The following is a 22,898-nucleotide window of genomic DNA, read 5'->3' as shown; positions in this document are numbered from 1 at the left end:
AATACAATCACTGAGTGAATAATTACCCCTGTGCAACCAGGAAAACACTTTATATAGAAAGTAAGACAAACAGTGATCCAAACTTACAAAGACACTTTAATAGGCGTAAAAATTCTCAAGAAGGTCATAAGTAATGCAAAACTGGTCTCTAACCAGTTTACTGTAAACTCACGTAACATGAGTAAAGCACTTTTGGACATTGTCAATGGTACCACACAAACCAAAGTCAAAAAGGTCTCATCTGAATACCTCCAGGTAAATGAAACAAAAATCTCTGATGTAAACTGGATTAGTGAACATTTTACCTTACTTTTTGAAAGACTGTCAATAATCTAGCGCCAGGAATCACTATGCCAGTAGTGTCATACAACCCTATATTCCCAACATCAGACAGGTCAATTTTTCTGATTCCAGTAACTGAACATGAAGTACTAAACATCATGAGAGTCAGGAAATAATAATTTTAATGTGGAGTTAAAACAAGCTGTAACAAGGACCCAAAGTCAGAAACATGTATGTAATCAAGGCATCGAACTTTTTAATGCACTACCAAAACACATCAAAGAGCTGTAAAATGAGGATAAATTTAAAACTGTTATAAAGAATCACATGCTTGACAAATTTTTAAAGTGTAAGTGAATTTCTATGCTCAACTATATTAGAATATAAAGAACCACATGCTTGACAAATGTTATTACAGCATAAGTGAACATCTCTGCGCAACTCCATAGGAATATATGTTTAAATTAATGTGAGAAATGAAATTACATCAATGAATATGTCTCTCAAGCACATAAGAAGATTAAGAACCATATGCTTAACAAATGTCACTACAGTATAAGTGAATAACTCTGCTCAACTGTATAAGACTATATGATATCATAAATGTGACAAATGAAATCACAACATCAAGGAATAGGCCTGTCAAGCATATAAGAAATTATGTTATAAAAACACTTATTAGTTGTATATTGTATTAAACATAAGATAGATTCATACGAATTCAGCACAGACTTTTTTTTTGTAAAGATATTATATAGTTGTTGAAATGTATCCTGACAAATCCTATATCACAAATGTGATCATTGGGATGATAAATAAATAAATAAAAATTATTTATTGAAGAATGTGTCTGGCTATGAAATGCAATCAATAGCTCAGTAAGCAGAGGATGTTTCACAAAAGTACTAAACACCTTGAACATAATTGCAATCTTCAAACGACCGAGCGAGGTGGTGCAGTGGTTAGCACACTGGACTCGCATTCGAGAGGACGACGGTTCAATCCCGTCTCCGGCCATCCTGAATTACGTTTTCCGTGATTTCCCTAAATCGCTTCAGGAAAATGCTGGGATGGTTCCTTTGAAAGGGCACGGCCGATTTCCTTCCCCATCCTTCCTTCACCTGAGCTTGCGCTCCGTCTCTAATGGCCTCGTTGTCGACGGGACGTTAAACACTAATCTCCTCCTCCTCCAATCTTCAAACAGGGGGACAGTCATGGTGTAAACTATTATTGTCCAATTCCCATACTTCAAGCTATATCCAAGATGTTTGAGGAAGTCATATGCAGTATAATCACAACATTTCTAGAAAAAATAGAATGGTTGACCTAACATTAATTTGGATTTAGGAAAGGCAACTGTTAATGATGTACTCTTTGTGAGAATAAGATACCATCAGAGGTAGAGCAAATAACTGGTTTAAATCCTATATCACCAATCAAAAGGAAATGGCAGAAATTACAAGCATTGACTCTATAAAAAAAATTATTCCAACAAGGCCCTGATAAGCTGTGGAGCCCCTCACGGCTGGGTACTGAGCCCGCTTCCCTTCCTACTCTTTATCAATGGCCTTCTTCTAAATCTCCTAAATACATCTCCTGTGTTGTTTGCATATGGCACAAACTTGATCTTCCAGCTGGACTCAGCTTTGCAATTGAAGTTCAAAATAAATAACACAACTGACAAACGCCTTTCATGGCTCCGCTAGAATGAATCGCTGTTAAAGGAAAACAAGACAGTTCATATGCTCTTCTACCCATCCTGAAACTATTCTGCCTATATGGAACTCCTACACATTGATGGCTAAAAACTGAACTAATAACAGAAACAAATATACTTACAATCATTTGTGTTTATGTTCTAGAGACAGTTTCTTTTCTCAGAGAAAATCTGGATCCCTTTACATTATGGGCAGCCTAGATCTCAATAAACTATGCCTATCAATCACAAGAAAGCAATAGCTTCAGGAAGAAACTTAACAATTTACTAATGAAACATTCTTTTTATTTTGTTAATGGGTACCTGAAGGCTAACTTGCATTAATGACTTGACCTTATCCTCCCCCTCACAGGGTTTATAATTAAATTTTAAGCTTGCCTCCAGCTTCAGGCAAAATTTCATTTGTCACTGTTTTTTGAGTTATACAGAAATACTATGTAGTCTTTTAGTCTGCTGCATTGTATATGTCTTTTAAGAACATTATGTAATTATGATCCCAAAAATACCGCTAAATCAGATCATTTTATTCATTACAATAAGCCTTCTTTAGCAAATAGTCATTGTCAGGTTATCTGGAAGTACATTATTTCTAATATTATGGTAAATATTAATTAGAGACATTATTATGAAATTTTTTATGTATGAGAGGTTGGTTTAACATCCATATGCTATCATAGTTCTGTCTCTGTCTCTTAGTTTTAATTACACTCCATTAGTGTTCTTGGAGTAATAACAGTTTGTTATACTAGATATGACCCATCATATGATATAATTTTTAAACTGTCGTTATATCGGACCGTAAGTCATGTCTAGTATAACAAACTGTTATTACTCCAAGAACAATAATGAAGCATAATTAAAACAAAGAAAAAGTGACAGAACCGCAACACTGAATGGATGTTAAACCCACATGACATATGTAACAAATTTTATAATAATGTTTCTTGATTAATATTTATCTGTAATGTTAGAAATATTCTATCAAAATTATGTGCCATTTATTACCAATAACTTAATGATGGCTATTTGCTGAATTGTAACAAATAAAAAATCTGACTTACCAGAATTTTTTAAATCATAATTATGGAATAATATGCTTGCAATCATAAGTAACTAGCTGTCTTAGTGCAATATGGTCTACATGCAATTCATACTTTGCTGTCCACATGCAGGGCTGTATTGCATGGAATCTTCTGCCCACTGCTTGAGTAGCACTTTATATCAAGCATATCACATACCAAAGGAGGACACTTGAGTTGAAACAGTAACTGAAGTTTGTATTAGACTTAAATAATACACAATTTATAGGTTGGAATATCAACAATATAAGAAAAACATAAATTTCTACTTATGGTAATGATACGTTAAGTTGCAAACATGAACAACAAAAAGACATTTACTCATTAGCTTTTGACAACAAACTTCATCAGAAAAGGAAACATACACACACATTCATTCACACAAGCAAACACTCCCCATGCACACACTGTCATCTCCAGCAGCTCAGACAGGAATGCCATTCCAGTTCAAGCTGCTGGAGATGGCAGTCATGTGTGTGTAAGGTGTGTTTGCTTGTGTGAATGAATGTGTGTTTCCTTTTCTGATGAAGACCATTGTTAAAAGCTAATGTATAAATGACTTTTCGTTACTTGTGCCAGCAACTTAAATTGTCATCTTCATGGTAAATAGCAATTTATCTTTTCCTTATAATGATGATACTGTTGTACATAATTAGTAGTAATTTCATATTATCTAAAAAGCCAGATAAGCTATTACACAACTTAAATGACATATTAGACAATACCATAATTTAATGTGCTGGAAGTAGAATATTCCCTATTCTTCTCACAAACTGGTGGCGGTGGAGTAAAGGCCTCATCGAGGCAATAGGAATCATTGGGCCCACTTATATGATATCCTTCATCACAGAAGAATTCCAGCTGTGTGCCAGAAGGTACCTGTGCTCCTGGTGCAAACCCACAAAATTGGGAGTCACAACCAATCACTTTGTAGCCACCATTTTTGTGTTTGAGTGGAAGTGTGCACTTGGGGGCTGGAGATGTTCCACACAGCTCAGGAGCTTCATCTGAGCCATCACCTTCACACTGGATGGTACCATCACAAGCTGCATTCACATCAACACAGGCACCATATGCACAGCGGAAGAAGGCATCAGAGGTACAACTGAAAGATGGATAAAGATTGTCTTAATACATAAAGCTACCACCCATCTCCGTCTCTGCACAAGAATAACACATTCTAACTACTGTCTACATTCATAAAATAAAATGTCATAACAAGTATTAAGATTAAGGTATATAACACATACAAACAATGTCAAACCCTATGTTCAATGTGCTGCACATATATATGAAGTTCTTTGATTTTTTGGGATGCATTTTTTTACGGTCATGTCACAAAAAATGTTAAAAAAATGAACACTCTGCCTAAAAAAATGAGAAGACTAATATTATATTTAATCAAACAGTCACACCGTTGGCTACCTAAGATATCTGACTCTACATTGCAGGTTTCAAAAGCAAACAAAGCAAGTAATTGTTTTCTTTTATAATATTTCAATTCTCTCTCAGCACACTCAATCTTATTGTGACAAAAGTAATCTCCAAAACTGAAAACTGTTGCACTTGGGCCTTATACATATGTTTCTCATCATGTGCTTCAGGAATACAGCTGTCTTCCATTCCAACATGACTGAAGTTCATCAGTACCAATATCATCGAACAAATGGTAATGCAAGTTGGGACATGTTGGTTTTCAGCCATGTAGAATATTTACAGTGAGACTGAAATTACCCAAGAAGCTGTTTCTTGGTGTGGAGAAGAGGTACTATGAGCATTCATTGAACAAAGCCACTGAATCTCAAACGTATATATATATATATATATATATATATATATATATATATATATATATATATATATATATATATATATATATATATATATATACTCCTGGAAATGGAAAACAGAACACATTGACACCGGTGTGTCAGACACACCATACTTGCTCCGGACACTGCGAGAGGGCTGTACAAGCAATGATCACACGCACGGCACAGCGGACACTCCAGGAACCGCGGTGTTGGCCGTCGAATGGCGCTAGTTGCGCATCATTTGTGCACCGCCGCCGTCAGTGTCAGCCAGTTTGCCGTGGCATACGGAGCTCCATCGCAGTCTTTAACACTGGTAGCATGCCGCGACAGCGTGGACGTGAACCGTATGTGCAGTTGAACGACTTTGAGCGAGGGCGTATAGTGGGCATGCGGGAGGCCGGGTGGACGTACCGCCGATTTGCTCAACACGTGGGGCGTGAGGTCTCCACAGTACATCGATGTTGTCGCCAGTGGTCGGCGGAAGGTGCACGTGCCCGTCGACCTGGGACCGGACCACAGCGACGCACGGATGCACGCCAAGACCGTAGGATCCTACGCAGTGCCGTAGGGGACTGCACCGCCACTTCCCAGCAAATTAGGGACACTGTTGCTCCTGGGGTATTGGCGAGGACCATTCGCAACCGTCTCCATGAAGCTGGGCTACGGTCCCGCACACCGTTAGGCCGTCTTCCGCTCACGCCCGAACATCGTCCAGCCCGCCTCCAGTGGTGTCGCGACAGGCGTGAATGGAGGGACGAATGGAGACGTGTCGTCTTCAGCGATGAGAGTCGCTTCTGCCTTGGTGCCAATGATGGTTGTATGCGTGTTTGGCGCCGTTCAGGTGAGCGCCACAATCAGGACTGCATACGACCGAGGCACACAGGGCCAACACCCGGCATCATAGTGTGGGGAGCGATCTCCTACACTGGCCGTACACCTCTGGTGATCGTCGAGGGGACACTGAATAGTGCACGGTACATCCAAACCGTCATCGAACCCATCGTTCTACCATTCCTAGACCGGCAAGGGAAGTTGCTGTTCCAACAAGACAATGCACGTCCTCATGTATCCCGTGCCACCCAACGTGCTCTAGAAGGTGTAAGTCAACTACCCTGGCCAGCAAGATCTCCGGATCTGTCCCCTATTGAGCATGTTTGGGACTGGATGAAGCGTCGTCTCACGCGGTCTGCACGTCCAGCACGAATGCTGGTCCAACTGAGGCGCCAGGTGGAAATGGCATGGCAAGCCGTTCCACAGGACTACATCCAGCATCTCTACGATCTTCTCCATGGGAGAATAGCAGCCTGCATTGCTGCGATAGGTGGATATACACTGTACTAGTGCTGACATTGTGCATGCTCTGTTGCCTGTGTCTATGTGCCTGTGGTTCTGTCAGTGTGATCATGTGATGTATCTGACCCCAGGAATGTGTCAATAAAGTTTCCCCTTCCTGGGACAATGAATTCACGGTGTAGGCTTTGCAAAAATGACAAGAGAATCATTGAGCAGGAGGCAAAGATTTGTGCCCTTCAGGCTGAATTAGATCACATAAAATTTGAACTAGATAGGTTGAAAGGGGAAAAAGATTTGGGAATTGGGTAAGGAAAAAAAGCAATGGGTGAAAGAAAAACAGCTCTTCAATCTCATCTACAGTTGAGCCAAAAGTACAAATGAATTTTACTGTTACTTGAAGTAGGAGGGGGAGGTCATATAAGTGGGCAACAGACTTCTAGCAAAGAAACTCAGTTTAGGTCAGTACCAAAAGAGAGTAGCAAGAGAACAGTCATGGTATTAGGTAGTAGCCATGAGAGGGATGTAGGCCAGATGGTACAGGACAAATTACACACAGGATACCAGGTCATAAGTATTGTGAAGTCAAGTGCTAGCCTTAGCCAGGTGACAGAGGCCATAGGGAATTTGTGAAAAGGTTTTTCCAAAGAGGATCAGGTTATTACAGTTGCTGGAACATGGAACAGCACAACTAAGAACAGGGATTACAGCATTAGGGGTGACCTGGATGAAACAGGAGTAGCAACTAAACACACAAATGCGAGTTTTGCAGAGATCGTGCAGTGCCATGACCAGCCCTGGGTAAGCATTGCTATAAGCCATGTGAACACTGAGTAGAGCTGGCTGCTGCTTACTGAAACAAAATCTGAAACAAAATGAGGACAGGGCCAACTGCTGCAACTGGGAGATAGGAATACATTAGACATGGCTTACACCTGCATAGGAGAGGGAAATATAGGTTGGCTGAGATCCTTTCAGTTAATATACAGGGGGCTACCATCATATGTAGTGACATCCCTGTAGTAACTGGTGTCAGAGGGGCACCTTCTTTATGTTTGAGGGGGATTTAGGCACACTGTTTTGAAAGAAATGAAAAATAACAGAAGAGCCCCACAAAATGCTTAAAAATGCACATAAAAAGTAAGGTTACCTTGTTTCATCAAAATATTAGAGGAGCTTCTCATCCATTTGGAAAATATAGAGACCTCTGAAAAGATAGTCATCCTATGCCAGTCTGACCACCTCATAACCATTGGGTTAAATAAGTGATGTATAAAAAATTACACTATTGCAGTTTACTCATGAATAAAAAACATAGGAAACGGAGGAGTCGTTACATGTATTAAGATAGGAGACAAGTTTAGAAACATTGAGACAAGTGGATTTTGTAGTGATCAGCACATAGAAGTGTGTGCTTATGAATTAATGCTGAAAAATACTTCACTTTTTTTTGTAACCTCTGGTGGGAGATTTTGGATTCCTTACTGTGCTACCTATCAGCAGCAGCAAGCAATTATCAGTCTGTGGTGACTTCAATGTGGATTTTCTAAATGATTCTGACAGGAAAAATGATCTGAAAACCTAATTTGGATCCTACAATTTGGTCTCAGTATTTAATTTTCGAAGCACGGAATTAGCCGAGCGGTCTAAGGTGCTGCAGTCATGGACTGTGTGGCTGGTCCCAGTGGAGGTTCGTGTCCTCCCTTGGGCATGGGTGTGTGTGTTTGTCCTTAGGATAATTTAGGTTAAGTAGTGTGTAAGCTTAGGGACTGATGACCTTAGCAGTTAAGTCCCATAAAATTTCACACACATTTGAACATAATTAATTTTCCAACATGTGTGGATAAAGACAGTAGAACTCTAAGTGATTATGTTTTCTTTTATGAAGCTCAAAGTTAGAAAATAACTGTTTACCCAGTAACAAATGTTCTCTCTGATCATGATGCACAGTTACTAACGATAAATAAAATGCATCTTACAGTATGGATATTCCTCAGTGGAAATAAGTTAGAATAATTAATGATACCAAGACAAATATTTTTGAGATTAGTTTACTGGAGATGACACAGGGTGCATTTTATAATGAATGAAATGCTAACATAAAATTTAGTCTGTTCTATGATAAATTCATATTACTATTTGAAAGTTAGCTTTCCACATAAGCTAATCAGAATGGACATGAAACAGCCCGGTAGGAAAGCACGAATCACTAGATTGATTAAAGTGTCTTGTGAAACAGAAAGACAAATTTACCTATCAGCAAGAATAAGTAGAGATCTTGCAGTAGTTGCACACTACAAGAGCTACTCAAAATGACTATAAAAAGTTTCTTAAAAATCAAAGAACATGCACACAGTGTCAGAAATCAGTACTTCTTACAACAGGCTTAAGCCAACAATCCCGCTGGAGGAGTATCCACAACAGCACATAACAGCAGAGGTTGGAAATACCATGTGAGTTGTAAGGTTTCAGGCTCTTACATACCTATCATCAGGTGTTATACTGAAAATAAAGAGACCAGAGCTAATAACAATTTTTACATGCAGTAGTACACATAAAAAAGGAAGTTCTATATAACATTTTACAAAACAGTGATCAGGCTTAGAGCAGTAAAACGAAAGTCAATGGAAAAGTGCTACCATGGAATACTACAGATGATTGCCTAGATAAAGAAATATGTAATGAACAGCAGGCTATTTAGACTTTATGCTATAGCCCCGAGAGCTGTGGTGGGCGAGTACAGGACACGGTCTATGACCAGCAAACACAGAGAACGAAGTACGCTACACAAAAGGGAAAGCAAACTGGCAAACCAGAGTGGTAAACGTATCAGCATCTGTTGGAGGGAAGAGCAATATGGGACCAATAAGCCTTGCCGTTCACAATTTGAATTAGTGATTTACTTCACAAGGGGAAAAAAACATTACATAGAAAGTCACATGAAAAGCATAAAAGTAGATTACGATTGGTAAAGAAACATATTGAGCAGGAACAGTACAGAACTGTAGTAAAACTAACTGGAAGCTGGAAACATAAAACACAATGAAAATGTTCCCCTTTTCATGAGTGGCATGCAAGTTTTTGATTGAGTGGGGTACATATGGCAACATGGAACAACATGCCACAACCACAAATTAAAAGAAGATACACATGTGCCACTCTTATTGAAAAGGATCTCACTACTGAACAAAATAGAAGGTAGCAAAACAATATACAATAAGTCAATGTTTTGCAAATGCAGATTTTTCTGGCTGAAATAAACACGTGTGGTAATGGCACTCCACTCAACTTGATGCATGAAGATATGCATGGGCTTATGAAAAACACTCTGTCCTAATGCCCCATAATCCCTGGCTGGTGTCTACAAAATTTCCTGCTTTTGCAGGAAAGGTCATATTGGACAAACAATTCATATGCTCCAGGATTGATGCATGGAGGACCACTGCCACATGTGTTTATTTCAGCCAGAAAAATTTGCAGTTGCGGATCATTGTCTTACTGAAGGACAAAAAATTTTTAATAGTGGGAAACAAGAGGTTGCCCCTGTGTCACATTATTGGGACAGTGTAATGAAAGAAGCTATTCAAATCTGGCTATCTGACAATATTATAGAGATACAGGGGTATTCTTTAAGCAAGAGTTGGAACTGTTCTGTTTGGCATTAAAAAACAACTGTCTTTGTTTTGGTAAATAGTGTTTGATATCAATTAATCCTTTCAGTGAGTCTTCATCACTGGTGTGCTGTTGTGCTTTGCACTAGAGGGCAATTACATCCACACACACACATGGTAGATTTACAGGTGGTGTATAAAGGAGCCATTGTCGTGGTTTGATTTCAATTCCAGCAAGTTAGTGCAGCAGCTTACTTGCCTGGAGATGGCCGCCAGGTGGACCACTGAAATATTGTGTCAAGAAGATACATGTTCATCATCAATCACTATGCCAGGAACGTTTACAGAGCCACATCAAGAGCGTCTACTGGTAGTAAATATTTGCACTTATAAGGAAGTATGACAAACTTTGTAAGAAGTGGAAATTGCTGAGCACCCTTACTTTTCTGAAGAGATGCTGGAATGAAGGTATGATACCTAAATTTGCCAGAATTGTCCATTAAATTGGGACAAAAATGGTCAACAATATTATGAAGTATGCTGTTTTGCCTTAGTAAGGGACCACATTTGTTTTACATGCAGACAACTGGATGTCATATCCAACGATTTATTTGTTTGTATTTGGAAGTATTGGCACTACTGTCTGCTTCATCCTGGGAATGGATTGACAGGTCGTCCTGGGCAATATCAGACTGCGTCATGAATAAATTTTGCCCCTACATGCAGGAAAGTTCCCTTTTCTGCAATTGAACAAGCAGTGTCCAGGTGTCCCAAGGATATAGCTGATGAAGTTAGGCAAGAGGTCTCTCATACGTTACGTTGGGTGCCACCCCTATGAAGTAACATATCCTTACTTGAATGAGCCATGATGCATTCCATCAGAGAAGATCGGCATTTAGTAATTCTACTGGCAGACAAGGGTAACACAACAGTTCTTTGGCAGTACCATTATTTGGGTAAAATTGATCTTTTACTTCCAGACTTGGCTCGCCAAAGGTTTCAGAACGATCCAATTGAACATGTAAAATGCACGACACTTTCCCTTTGGAAAAAAGTTCATTATCTGATGATGTTCTTTGAAAATTTTGATGTGATGCTGCAGTCCTGCTGAGATTATACAGTTTTCCTAAGGTACACAACCAAGGGGTTCCTTTTCAGCCTATTGTTAGCAATTTGGATGCTCCTTCTTACAACTTGGCATCCATTCTCTGTCCCCATATCAGAAAATGTGAACATCATATTTCCAGTTCTCTGGTTTCTATTGAGCATTTGAAGTCTTTGTTTCTCAGTCACGTGGATTTGCTGATTAGTATTGATGCTGTGTCATTTTTTACCAGAGTTCCTCTTGAAGATACTTTGCAGTTAACTGGTGAAAAACTGAACAAAGAAACAACTAAGCTTTGTCACCAGATGTTGACATTGACATACACTACATGATCAAAAGTATCCGGACACCTGGCTGAAAATGACTTACAAGTTCATGGCGCCCCTCCATTGATAATGCTGGAATTCAATATGGTGTTGGCCCACCATTATCCTTGATGACAGCTTCCACTCTTGCAGGCATTGAGGTGCTGGAAGGTTTCTTGGAGAATGGCAGTTCATTCTTCATGAAGTGCTACACTGAAGAGAGGTATCGATGTCGGTCAGTGAGGCTTGGCACGAAGTCAGCGTTCCAAACCATCCCAAAGATGTTCTGTAGGATTCAGGTCAGGACTCTGTGCAGGCCAGTCCATTACAGGGATGTTATTGTGTGTAACCACTCCACCACAGGCTGTTTATTATGAACAGGTGCTCGATCGTGCTGAAACATGCAGTCGCCATCCCTGAATTGCTCCAACAGTGGGAAGCAAGAAGGTGCTTAAAACATCAATGTAGGCCTGTGCTGTGATAGTGCCATGCAACAAAACAACAAGGGGTGCAAGCACCCTCCACGAAAAACATGACCACATCATAATACCACCGCCTCTGAATTTTACTATTGGCAGTACACAAGCTGGCACATGATGGTCTCCAAGCATTTGCCATACCCACATCCTGCCATCAAATTGCCACATTGTGTACTGTGATTCATCAATAAACACAATGTTTTTCCACTGTTCAATCATCCAACGTTTACACTCCTTACACCTAGCGAGGTGTTGTTTGGCATTTACCAGCGTGATGTGTTGCTTATGAGCAGTCACTTGACCATGAAATCTAAGTTTTCTCATCTCCAGCCTAACTGTCATAGTACTTGCAGTGGATCCTGATGCAGTTTGGAATTCTTGTGTGATGGTCTCAATAGATGTCTGCCTATTACACATTATGACCCTCTTCAACTCTTGGCAGTCTCTGTCTGTCAGGCGAGGTAGGCCTGTATGGTTTTGTGCTGTATGTGTCTCTTCACATTTCCACTTCTCTATCACATCAGGAACAGTGGACCCAGGGATGCTTAGGAGTGTGCACAGCACCCATTCTGCTCTCTCACGATGTCTAATGACTACTGTGGTCATTGATATGGAATACCTGGCACTAGCTGGCAGCACAGTGCACCTAATATGAAAAATGTATGTTTTTGGGGGTGTCTGGATACTTTTGATCACATAGTGTATTTTTTATTTAATGACAAATACTTTGAACTAACTGACAGAATGGCTTTGGAGAGTCCATAGTCAACAATTCGTTTATAGAAGATTTTGAGGACACAGCCCTGAAGATGATGATTCTAAAACCAACTTGCTCTTGGAGATATGTCAATGATACATTTATGGTATGGCCACATGTGAGGATGCTCTTGATCGTTTCCTAAATCATTTCAATTGCCTGCATCTCAGTATTAAATTCATGCTGTAAGTTGAAAAGGATGGAAATCTTCAATTTTTAGATGTCTACAGAAGAGATGATCGAACATTATGACACAGTGTTTATTCTAGGCCCCTGCATATGGACCACAAGCTTCATGCAAGTTGTCACCCATCATACCAATGCAAATGGGTCCTATGCACATTGGTAAAATGCATTTATGCAATCTCAGGTGCAGGTAGTTTGACACAAGAACTGGATCATCTAAAGGCAGTGTTCAAGCAGAATGGTTATACCAACGATCAGATCCGTCATGCTCTATAGATTGGACCTTTGCGAGAACCAACAGAAGATACAAGCACATCGGTGGCTATCCTACATTTTGTGGGAAACATATCTTGAAAAATAGGAATAATGTTAAAGAGATTTGATGTTAAAAGTGCACTCCATCTGCCAGTTAAGACTAGAGCACTGCTTGGCTCAGTAAAGGATGATTCGGGTTTGAGAAAGACTGGTATCTACAAAATTCCCTGACACTGTGGGAAAGCCTAAAATGCACAAATGATTCATATGGTCCAGGATGGATGCATGGAGCACTATCACCACACACATTTATTTAAGCCAGAAAAACCTGCAGTTGTCTTACTGAAGGACATAAAATGCTGTATGATGAACATAATGCATTCCTCCTTCATCACATTATTGGAACTGTGTAGTAAAAGAAGGTGTTGAAATCTGGCTCTCTGACAATATTATAACAGAGGTAAGGACTATCCTTTAAGTAAGAGTTTTAACACTGTTTTCTTTGAGATTAAACTGTTTCTGTCACTGAAAGGTGTCAACAGTGTTTGATATTGATTTATCATTTCCACAAGTTTTCACCATTGGTGCACTGCTGTGCTTTGTGCTAAAGGGCCGTTACATTTGCACAAATATGGTGGACATATAAGCAATGTGTACAGGAGCCCCACTGTGGTTTGATTTCAGTTTCAGTGAGTTAGTGCAACAGCTTACTCACCTGAAGATGACGCCCAGGTGGACTGCTGAAACATTGTGTCAAGGTGACATTACATTCCAACTGGGGTCCAATCTGAATATCATCAATCACTTCATCAGGAAAGTTTATGGAGCCTCATACGAAAGTATCACCAACTTCTCCTTCTGAATTTAGAAAGTTATACATTCACTCAAAAGTAAAAGGTCATCTAGTTTGGTGGTGTTTCCAATAAAGTAATAAAACTTGTTCCCATGAAATACACCCAGTCTTATCTGATATACACTCATGGAAATTGAAATAAGAACGGGTCAGATACATCACATGATCACACTGGTAGAACCACAGGCACATAGACACAGACAACAGAGCACGCACAATGTCGGCACTAGCACAGTGTATATCCACCTTTCGCAGCAATGCAGGCTGCTATTCTCCCATGGAGACGATCGTAGAGATGCTGGATGTAGTCCTGTGGAACGGCTTGCCATGCCATTTCCACCTGGCGCCTCAGTTGGACCAGCGTTCGTGCTGGATGTGCAGACCGCGTGAGACGATGCTTCATCCAGTCCCAAACATGCTCAATGGGGGACAGATCCGGAGATCTTGCTGGCCAGGGTAGTTGACTTACACCTTCTAGAGCACGTTGGGTGGCACGGGATACATGCGGACGTGCATTGTCCTGTTGGAACAGCAAGTTCCCTTGCAGGTCTAGGAATGGTAGAACGATGGGTTCGATGACGGTTTGGATGTACCGTGCACTAATCAGTGTCCCCTCGACGATCACCAGAGGTGTACGGCCAGTGTAGGAGATCGCTCCCCACACCATGATGCCGGGTGTTGGCCCTGTGTGCCTCGGTCGTATGCAGTCCTGATTGTGGCGCTCACCTGCACGGCGCCAAACACGCATACGACCATCATTGGCACCAAGGCAGAAGCGACTCTCATCGCTGAAGACGACACGTCTCCAGTCGTCCCTCCATTCACGCCTGTCGCGACACCACTGGAGGCGGGCTGGACGATGTTGGGGCGTGAGCGGAAGACGGCCTAACGGTGTGCGGGACCATAGCCCAGCTTCATGGAGACAGTTGCGAATGGTCCTCGCTGATACCCCAGGAGCAACAGTGTCCCTAATTTGCTGGGAAGTGGCGGTGCGGTCCCCTACGGCACTGCGTAGGATCCTACGGTCTTGGCGTGCATCCGTGCGTTGCTGCGGTCTGGTCCCAGGTCGTCGGGCATGTGCACCTTCCGCCGACCACTGGCGACAACATCGATGTACTGTGGAGACCTCATGCTCCACGTGTTGAGCAATTCGGCGGTACGTCCACCCGGCCTCCCACATGCCCACTATACGCCCTCGCTCAAAGTCCGTCAACTGCACATACAGTTCACGTCCACGCTGTCGCGGCATGCTACCAATGTTAAAGACTGCGATGAAGCTCCATATGCCACGGCAAACTGGCTGACACTGACGGCGGCGGTGCACAAATGCTGCGCAGCTAGCGCCATTCGACGGCCAACACCGCGGTTCCTGGTGTGTCCGCTGTGCCGTGCGTGTGATCATTGCTTGTACAGCCCTCTTGCAGTGTCCGGAGCAAGTATGGTGGGTCTGACACACCGGTGTCAATGTGTTCTTTTTTCCATTTCCAGGAGTGTATATATATACTGCATCACTAGCTGAAGGCACTTTTCCAGAGAGAATGAAATATTTCATTGTTGAACACTTCTTTAACAAAGATGATAAGAGAGATCTCAATAACTACTGACAGGTTTCACTGCTGGCACAATTCTCCAAAATTTTGAGGTGATGTATTCTAGAATAATATCTCACCTTAACAAGAATAGTATCCTTGGTAAATCATAGTTTGGGTTTCAGAAGGGTTGCTCTACTGAGAATGTCATTTACATATTCACTCACCAGATTTTCAAGTGTTAAATAATAAAATAATACCAGTTTGTATTTTCTGGGACCTGTGTGAATCACAGTATTCCAGTATTCTCTTAGATAAGACAGAAAAGTAAAATTTGATAACAAACTGAGAAAGTTTCTTCTTAACAAATATTTCTATGCTGTAGAAGAATTTCTATTACTGTAATGTGTTAAAGGTTGTGGGTAGGAATTACCAACTCACATCTGTATATTTTTTTCTTTTTATGTCTAAAAAAATCAAATGTAAATAAAACAGAAAGAAACTTCCACATGGGAAAAATATATTAAAAACAAAGATTCCAAGACTTACCAAGCGGGAGAGCGCCGGCAGACAGGCACATGAACAAAACACACAAACACACACACAGAATTACGAGCTTTTTTTGTTGAAAATTTTAGGTTATGGTTTGGAAGTATTTTTGTTGAAAATTTTAGGTTATGGTTTGGAAGTATTTTTGTTGAAAATTTTAGGTTATGGTTTGTTTGTTTGTGTGTTTTGTTCATGTGCCTGTCTGCCGGCGCTCTCCCGCTTGGTAAGTCTTGGAATCTTTGTTTTTAATATAAAATCAAATGTAAGAATTTTAAAAAGCTTTGAATAATCAAAATGTAACCATATGTACAAATTAATGTGAATGTAAAATGAATCATTCCATATCATTTCTATCTATCATGCAAAATGATCCATGAAAATGTAACTAAATAACTAACTTCACTCTTTTTGCCTTGTATCTTGCAGTACTTTCGCACATTCCCACTATAACTGCACCACTATCATCAATATCTCTTGCCAAAAATTGCCGGGACTGGTGGACATGCCAGTTCCCCCTTAAGAATCCTCCTTTTCCCTCCTTGTTACAAGTAAGTTTCACATATTTTGTATCAATTCTTATAAAAGCCATGACTTGCAGCTGTAATAGAGAGACAGTTCAAGAAAGCCTCTCACATCAAAAATGAACCAAGTACTTGGAAAATTTGTTATGACAATTAAATTTTACAAATCAAAATGGACTGTTTCTGTTGATTATGGGGCACAAAATTTCTATTGCTTCTGCAACAAAAAAGGCACTTCTTTGCTTGAGGAAAAAGCAGTGTCATCAATGTAACAAATATATGCTGTTGATTTATGATGTCAAAGAAAGTTTTCCATCATGTGTTCTAAGCAGACTGGAACACTGCATAGGCCAAGCAGCGTTATTCTGAACTGAGAGAGATCATCAGATGTGATGGAAGAAGTCTCTTTCTGGTCAGCTTTGTCAACTTTGATCTACCAAAATGCAATCCTTAATGGAGAAATACTTTGCTCCCTTCAGACAGTCCAAGGTGCTATTAATTCACAGAAATGGGTATACATCCTCCCTGATAATTTCATTCAACCTTCAGAAATCAGCATAGGAATTGGAGGGTTTTTCTCATTGGTTTTGGGCTTTATGTAGCTGCTGGCTCAGTCCTTGTAGTTGAGGCTAAGTCAGAACACTTCACGAGATCTGTCACACGATGTAATATCTGATGTATTTACCTTTTTCTTTTAATCTGGTTGTCACAGATGATTCTTGAAGTAAAAATCTGCTAATCAGTGCCTTGGAAATCCCATGTATAGCTGAGGAAAGGCTTGCCTTCTTCACGTTGTGCAGCTGTTATTGGAGCAAAAGAAGATAACTTCTACTCATATCTTGAAAATGCACATCCACTAATTTCCTTTTACAAACATATATTTTCCAGAATGGGTGTACAGATCATTAGTGTCTCTCATGAATTTGAGTAGAGCACGATGTCTATATGACATATGCCTTGAAGGCTCAACATGATCATCCAGATTACAATATACTTCATTTGTCACAAAAGCATCTTGTCTTGTTTCCATTCTTGGAGAATGTGGTTGCTCTCTGGTAGTCAGGCCACTGCCAAGCCACAATGCCAGAATTTAAAAGGCTCCACTCACAGCAAGTGAAGCCATTTATTTGTCATCACCTCTTGCTGCTTTTCCATATTCTACACCTCCCATTTAATTTCTGCATATATGAAAACAAATATCTGCACGTAATATATTATCCACAACTTACTCCCTACTTAACATTATTCTGTCATAATCATCTTTCCTTCTACTACAACAGAAGTATGAAATGTCATTTGCTTACACAGCATGTAACACTTCAAAATGCCATGTGCTATCTTTCTTTTGCACTAAGATGGTAGCAGAGGTCCAAGGGCACCCTGATGGTTGAATGTTGTCTAGCAGCATTTTCTCAATTTGGCTCTGAATTATCTGTCATTCAGCTGGGAGCACACTATATGTGCACTAATGGTATGACGTGTGTATTTTCACAGGCAGACAACTGTCATGGGCAAATGTTTGAACTTAGTGGGTTTGCTTCATAAACCTGAGACTCCAAGCTTCCAAAGACTGTGACTGCCTGTTATTCCTGCAAGAAGACACATCCAAGGGTAACATTACTGCTGCATTATGGTAAAGGGGCAAATTCCATCATTTATATTTTTTTCAACTGGACCCTCAATGTAGTTAATCTCACAACACAAAATCCTATGGGTTGAAAGTATTTTCCAATCATAACTTTTAACACAATAGTCTTCTACAGAAGAATAGTGATGATGAGAATTCATTATAACAGAAAATGATATCCAGTATTACCTGGTGCCTGCACATGTTGGTTGTTGATAATGCTGTTGATGGAATTTCCTGATATATTGGCTATGGACACCCATGGAGGATTTTCATGTGTGACAACTGTACTTCCATAGGTTACTATCTCATTTAGGTTTCTCAATTTTTGACAGCTGAGTGAGACTTTTCATAACAACAGAACAACAGCAGCATGTTGGAGAATGACCTTGAACAGCACATGGTGATTGGCTTTATTCTACAGGTGAGCAGTTGTCACTTGAAGTTTGTGGTGTGCATAGAATTTCCCTGTTCTTTGGTCTCTTGCTGTGCAATAGTAGACAAACGCCCTTCTTTCTTTGTGGTAGCATATAAAGACCTGTTCCTTTTTGATTTATTTGTACCTCCACAACGCAGACCACAGGAGGACAGCACTGCTTGTACTTGGGTGGATATGGGTATTGTGTTTACTTATTAGAGTCATGATAATATACACTGAGGTGACAAAAGTAATGCGGTACATCCTAATATCATGTCAAATCTCCTTTGGCTTGGTGTACTGCAACAACTCAATGTGTCATGGATTTAGCAAATCAATGGGAGTCCTCTACAGAAATACTGAGCCACACTGCCTTCATAGCCATCTATAAATGTGCAAGTGTTGTTGCGGCAGGATTTTGAGCACAAACTGACAGCTCAATTATGTTCCATAAATTTTTGATGGGATGCATGTCAGGCAATCTGGGTGGTTAAATCATTCACTGTTCTTCAAACCAATCTCATGTCCAGTGACATGGCACATCATCAAGCATAAAGATTCCATTGTTGTTTGGAAACATGAGCTCTGTTAATGGATGTTAATGATCTCCAAGTAGCCAAACATAACCATTCCCAGTCAAGAGAACCCAGAGGACTCATTCCATTCCATGTAAAAATGATCCACACCATTACGGAGCAACCACTACCTTGCACAGTGTTGATAATGTGGGTCCATGCCTTCATGAGGTCTGTGCCATTGAACTGTACCATCAGCTCTTATCAACTGAAATCAGGACTCATCTGACCAGGTCACAGTTTTCCAGCCATCTAGGACCCAGAAAATATGATTAAAAGCCCAGGACAGGTGCTGCAGGTGATGTCATGCTATCAGCAAAGGCACTCACATCAGGCATCTGCTGTGATAGGCCATTAACACCATCCTAGTGCAGATGTTCATTGTATGTCCAACATTGATTTCTGTTGTTGTTTCAAACATTGTTGCTTGTCTGTTAGCACTGACAACTCTGTGCAAATGCCCCTGCTCTTGGTCATTAAGTGAAGGCTCTCCACCACAATGTTATCCATGGTGAGAGGTCATTCATGAAATTTGTTATTCTTGGCACATTATTGACACTGTAGATATCAGAATGTTGAATTCCCTAATGATTTCCGAAATGGAAAGTCCCATACATCTAGTTCCAACTATCATTCCATGTTCATTGTCTTAATTTCTGTTGCGTGTCCATAATCACATTGGACTCCTTTTCACATGAATCATGTGAGTTCAAATGATCGATCCAAAAATGCACTGTCCTTTTTTACTTTGTGTACACAATACTACCATCATCTGTATTTGTGGATGTTGGTATCCCATGACTCTTGTCACTTCCGTGTAGATGTCTAAATCATCCAGTCTCCTGCAAACTGTCACACAGAATAAAGAATCAAGTTCCAGTTACAAGAGCATATTCATCATCAAGACCAACACCACATGGAAAGCAAATTTATTGAGCATACAGAGCTCAACTGATTGCCGCAACAGTATTTTCTCCTAGGTGTAAATATGTAGAATGTTCTAACACATTCTGGTATTCCAGGAATGCCTAAGTCCAAGAATCTTCAGAAATAATAAATATTAAATGGTACATAATTGCAGGAGGCAAGAATTAAACTGGTTACCTGCATGTTACCAGCCAGTAGTATTGAGGTGAAATGTCACACAACAGAAAATCAACTAAAATCATTTAATATCAGAAAGGCAACTGGATCTGATCATATACCTATATGATAGAATTGATCCTCTCTTAGTAGCAATGTAATGTGGGTCACTGGAGCAAGTGATTGGAAGAGGGTGCTGGTCATTCCTGTACTCTGGAGGTTTAAGCCGTCATGCTCACAACTTCATAGTATCCTCAGACCTAAGAAAAGAAGGTATTGAAGTTGTTGGTGGTCAAGACTGAAGGATCAATTGGGATAGTTTGGAAGACATGCATTTAAGTTTCAGAAATACAGCTTCAGAGTAGAATATTGTCAAGTGCCTTAAACATTTTGTGATGTCTATTGTGTGAATTTTGTAGTGCTGACAATATCCCAGCCACTGCTACACTAATGGGAACTGTACCAGAAGAAAGGGAAGATCCAGCAATGCTAAAGGCCATGGAGGCATCAGAAAATGAAGAAGCCATCAAACAAGAATTCAGATTAATAACTGGAACATTGCATTATGACCTAATGGGTTGGAAATGGTTCCTCATCACCCCAGCTCACTTGTGGTCAGCCATACTATAGCATTTTCAAGACACTCCTACATCAGGTCATCCTGGATTTGCAATAACCTTTGGTAGATTCAAAACCTTGGGCAGTTGTCTGCTGATCTGCCAAATATTATGTAAGCCACTGCAGGAAATGTCAACAATGGAAGCATGCCTCTAAGGTAGCCCCTAGGAAACCTGATAGTTATTCTGCCAGCAGTTGCTCCATTTCACCAAAATTAAAATTACCTTTTGGGTAAGTTTTTCAACCTGACAAGTGGGAATAAAGTGATAGTATTGTACATTGGCTACATCATCCACTACACTGTCATCTCGTATGTACTAATTGCTGAAGCACCAGAAATGACCACAGTCCTTTTAGAACACAATTTTGAAGCATGGTGCATTGTGGTTTATTACCTCTCATTACAGAGAAATGATTCACTCTAGACTAGTGTTAGAAGTTATTTCATAAAGCAATATCAACCACAGCATGACTATCTAACATCTACAAATGGCTGGTCTCATGGGACACTGTGCTAGTAGTAGTGGAGCTTGTGGGCAGGCAGTGTTGGGGTAATATTGAGCACTGGAAGGGAAGTGTCATTCTAAACTGAAGCTTACACTCGTATTTTTTGTGAATATTAAGTGGATCCCCTCCATGACCACACTTGCATAGTGACCATTCAAAAATATCTACTGCCACCTGTGCTTTGATTAGTAACTCAGCTGAGAATCCAACAAAAGCAGCAATTCATTTTCACCTGGCTTGTTAACCATTTGCAACTATCTGAGACATGTTGTGAGACACAAATTTTGAGTAAAACATACGTTTTGCTTGTTGCCATGTTAAAATTTGTTTGTTTTGCAAAACACAGTGGAGATTACACAATGTCACATCACTAACATGCTGTTCAGATGCAAATGCACCAGAATTCTGAAACTGATTTATATGCAAATGTACCAGAATTCTGAAACTGATTTATATGCAAATGCACCAGAATTCTGAAACTGATTTATTAAGTTTACTAAGTGAGTAAATGAAGAAAAGTAAGGTTAATAGCTTACGAAAAAGCACACCCTAGCTACAAAAAAAGTGTAATATCTTCACTTATGCTGTTCCAAAACTCACAGCATTTCTTATTTAACCAGCTGCTGATGGCTCTTAAAAAGTATGGTTTTTCATCAAAAATGTTTGTAGTTATTGGAATAACACATTAGATAATGAAGTTTTGTGTAATAACCATATGGAAAAATACTCTCCTCTTTGCATCCTATCATTTGCCAACATCTGTTTATCAAATATGTGTGTGTGTGTGCCACATAGGGTAGCCGATTGGTCTGAGGCGCCTTGCCACGATTCATGCAGTTTCCTCCATAGGAGGTTAGAGTCCTCGCTTGGGCATGGGAGTGTGTGTTGTCCTTAGTGTAAAATAATTTAAGTTAGTGTGTAAGCCTAGAGACCAATGACCTCAGCAGTTTGGCCCCATAGAAACTTACCATAAATTTCCAAAAATTGTGTGTGTGTGTGTGTGTGTGTGTGTGTGTGTGTGCGTAAAGTGCCTATCTGCCACTCAGCATCTTTGCTATACTGTGAGTAGCAACTATCCTTTTCTTAATATTGTTACATTCCATCTAAGATTTTCCATTGTTTCATCAAATATGAGAGATGTTATGGATATTTCATTCTGTCTTTATTGCTGGTGCATACAGTTGCAAATATGTGTGCTACATCAGATCAGTTTTCTTGAGACCACAGTAAATAAAATTTCAGTATGTTAGCTAAATTTCATATGCAGCAACGTGTTATGTAATATGCACCAAATGCAAAATCATAGTGACCCCCATTTTTTCATTGAAACTTTTTTTTCAGTTTCACACTCTGTCTTATTTAAGTGCGAATATCACAATAACTATGACCTCTAACGATCATGAAGCTGACATACAGCTATAAGTAACACAAATATGACTTTTTTTACTGAATAGTTCCTGTAAAATCATTTGAAAAAAATTGCAGGGTGTAAACCTTGATTCTGCCATTGCAGTGCATAGCCAAACAGCCAAAAGAGGGAAAACATTGTCAACCTCCCCCTCTGAACAAACAAATGAACACACCCAACACATCAGGCTAAAATTGCTAAAATTGGTAACTGCACATTGGTCGGCATATCCTGTGCAAACCCTAATAGAGATGCACCAGGGTGGGGTGGGGTGGGGGTGGGGGGTGTAGATGATTTCATTTATAAAAAATAATGACTTACATAAATCAG

General features: G+C 40.0%; 1 protein-coding gene and 1 non-coding gene across 2 annotated transcripts in view; one reads left to right on the top strand and one right to left on the bottom strand.

Moving 5' to 3' along the window:
• The window catches only part of LOC126281797 (modular serine protease-like), a 183,774-nt gene that overhangs the window by 125,458 nt on the left and 35,418 nt on the right, over positions 1-22,898 (bottom strand). The window contains exon 4 of the mRNA XM_049981011.1: positions 3,804-4,183. Within this exon, the coding sequence (XP_049836968.1) occupies positions 3,804-4,183 (380 nt within the window). The remainder of the gene's footprint in view (positions 1-3,803; positions 4,184-22,898) is intronic.
• Trnaa-cgc (transfer RNA alanine (anticodon CGC)) lies at positions 1,227-1,299 on the top strand. Its single transcript has one exon. It is a non-coding gene; the product is annotated as a tRNA-Ala (tRNA).

Source organism: Schistocerca gregaria, chromosome 7, assembly GCF_023897955.1.
Source record: "Schistocerca gregaria isolate iqSchGreg1 chromosome 7, iqSchGreg1.2, whole genome shotgun sequence".
NCBI lineage: Eukaryota > Metazoa > Arthropoda > Insecta > Orthoptera > Acrididae > Schistocerca > Schistocerca gregaria.
The sequence above is the reverse complement of the archived record's forward strand: the minus strand, read 5'-3'. Positions and strand labels throughout refer to the sequence as shown.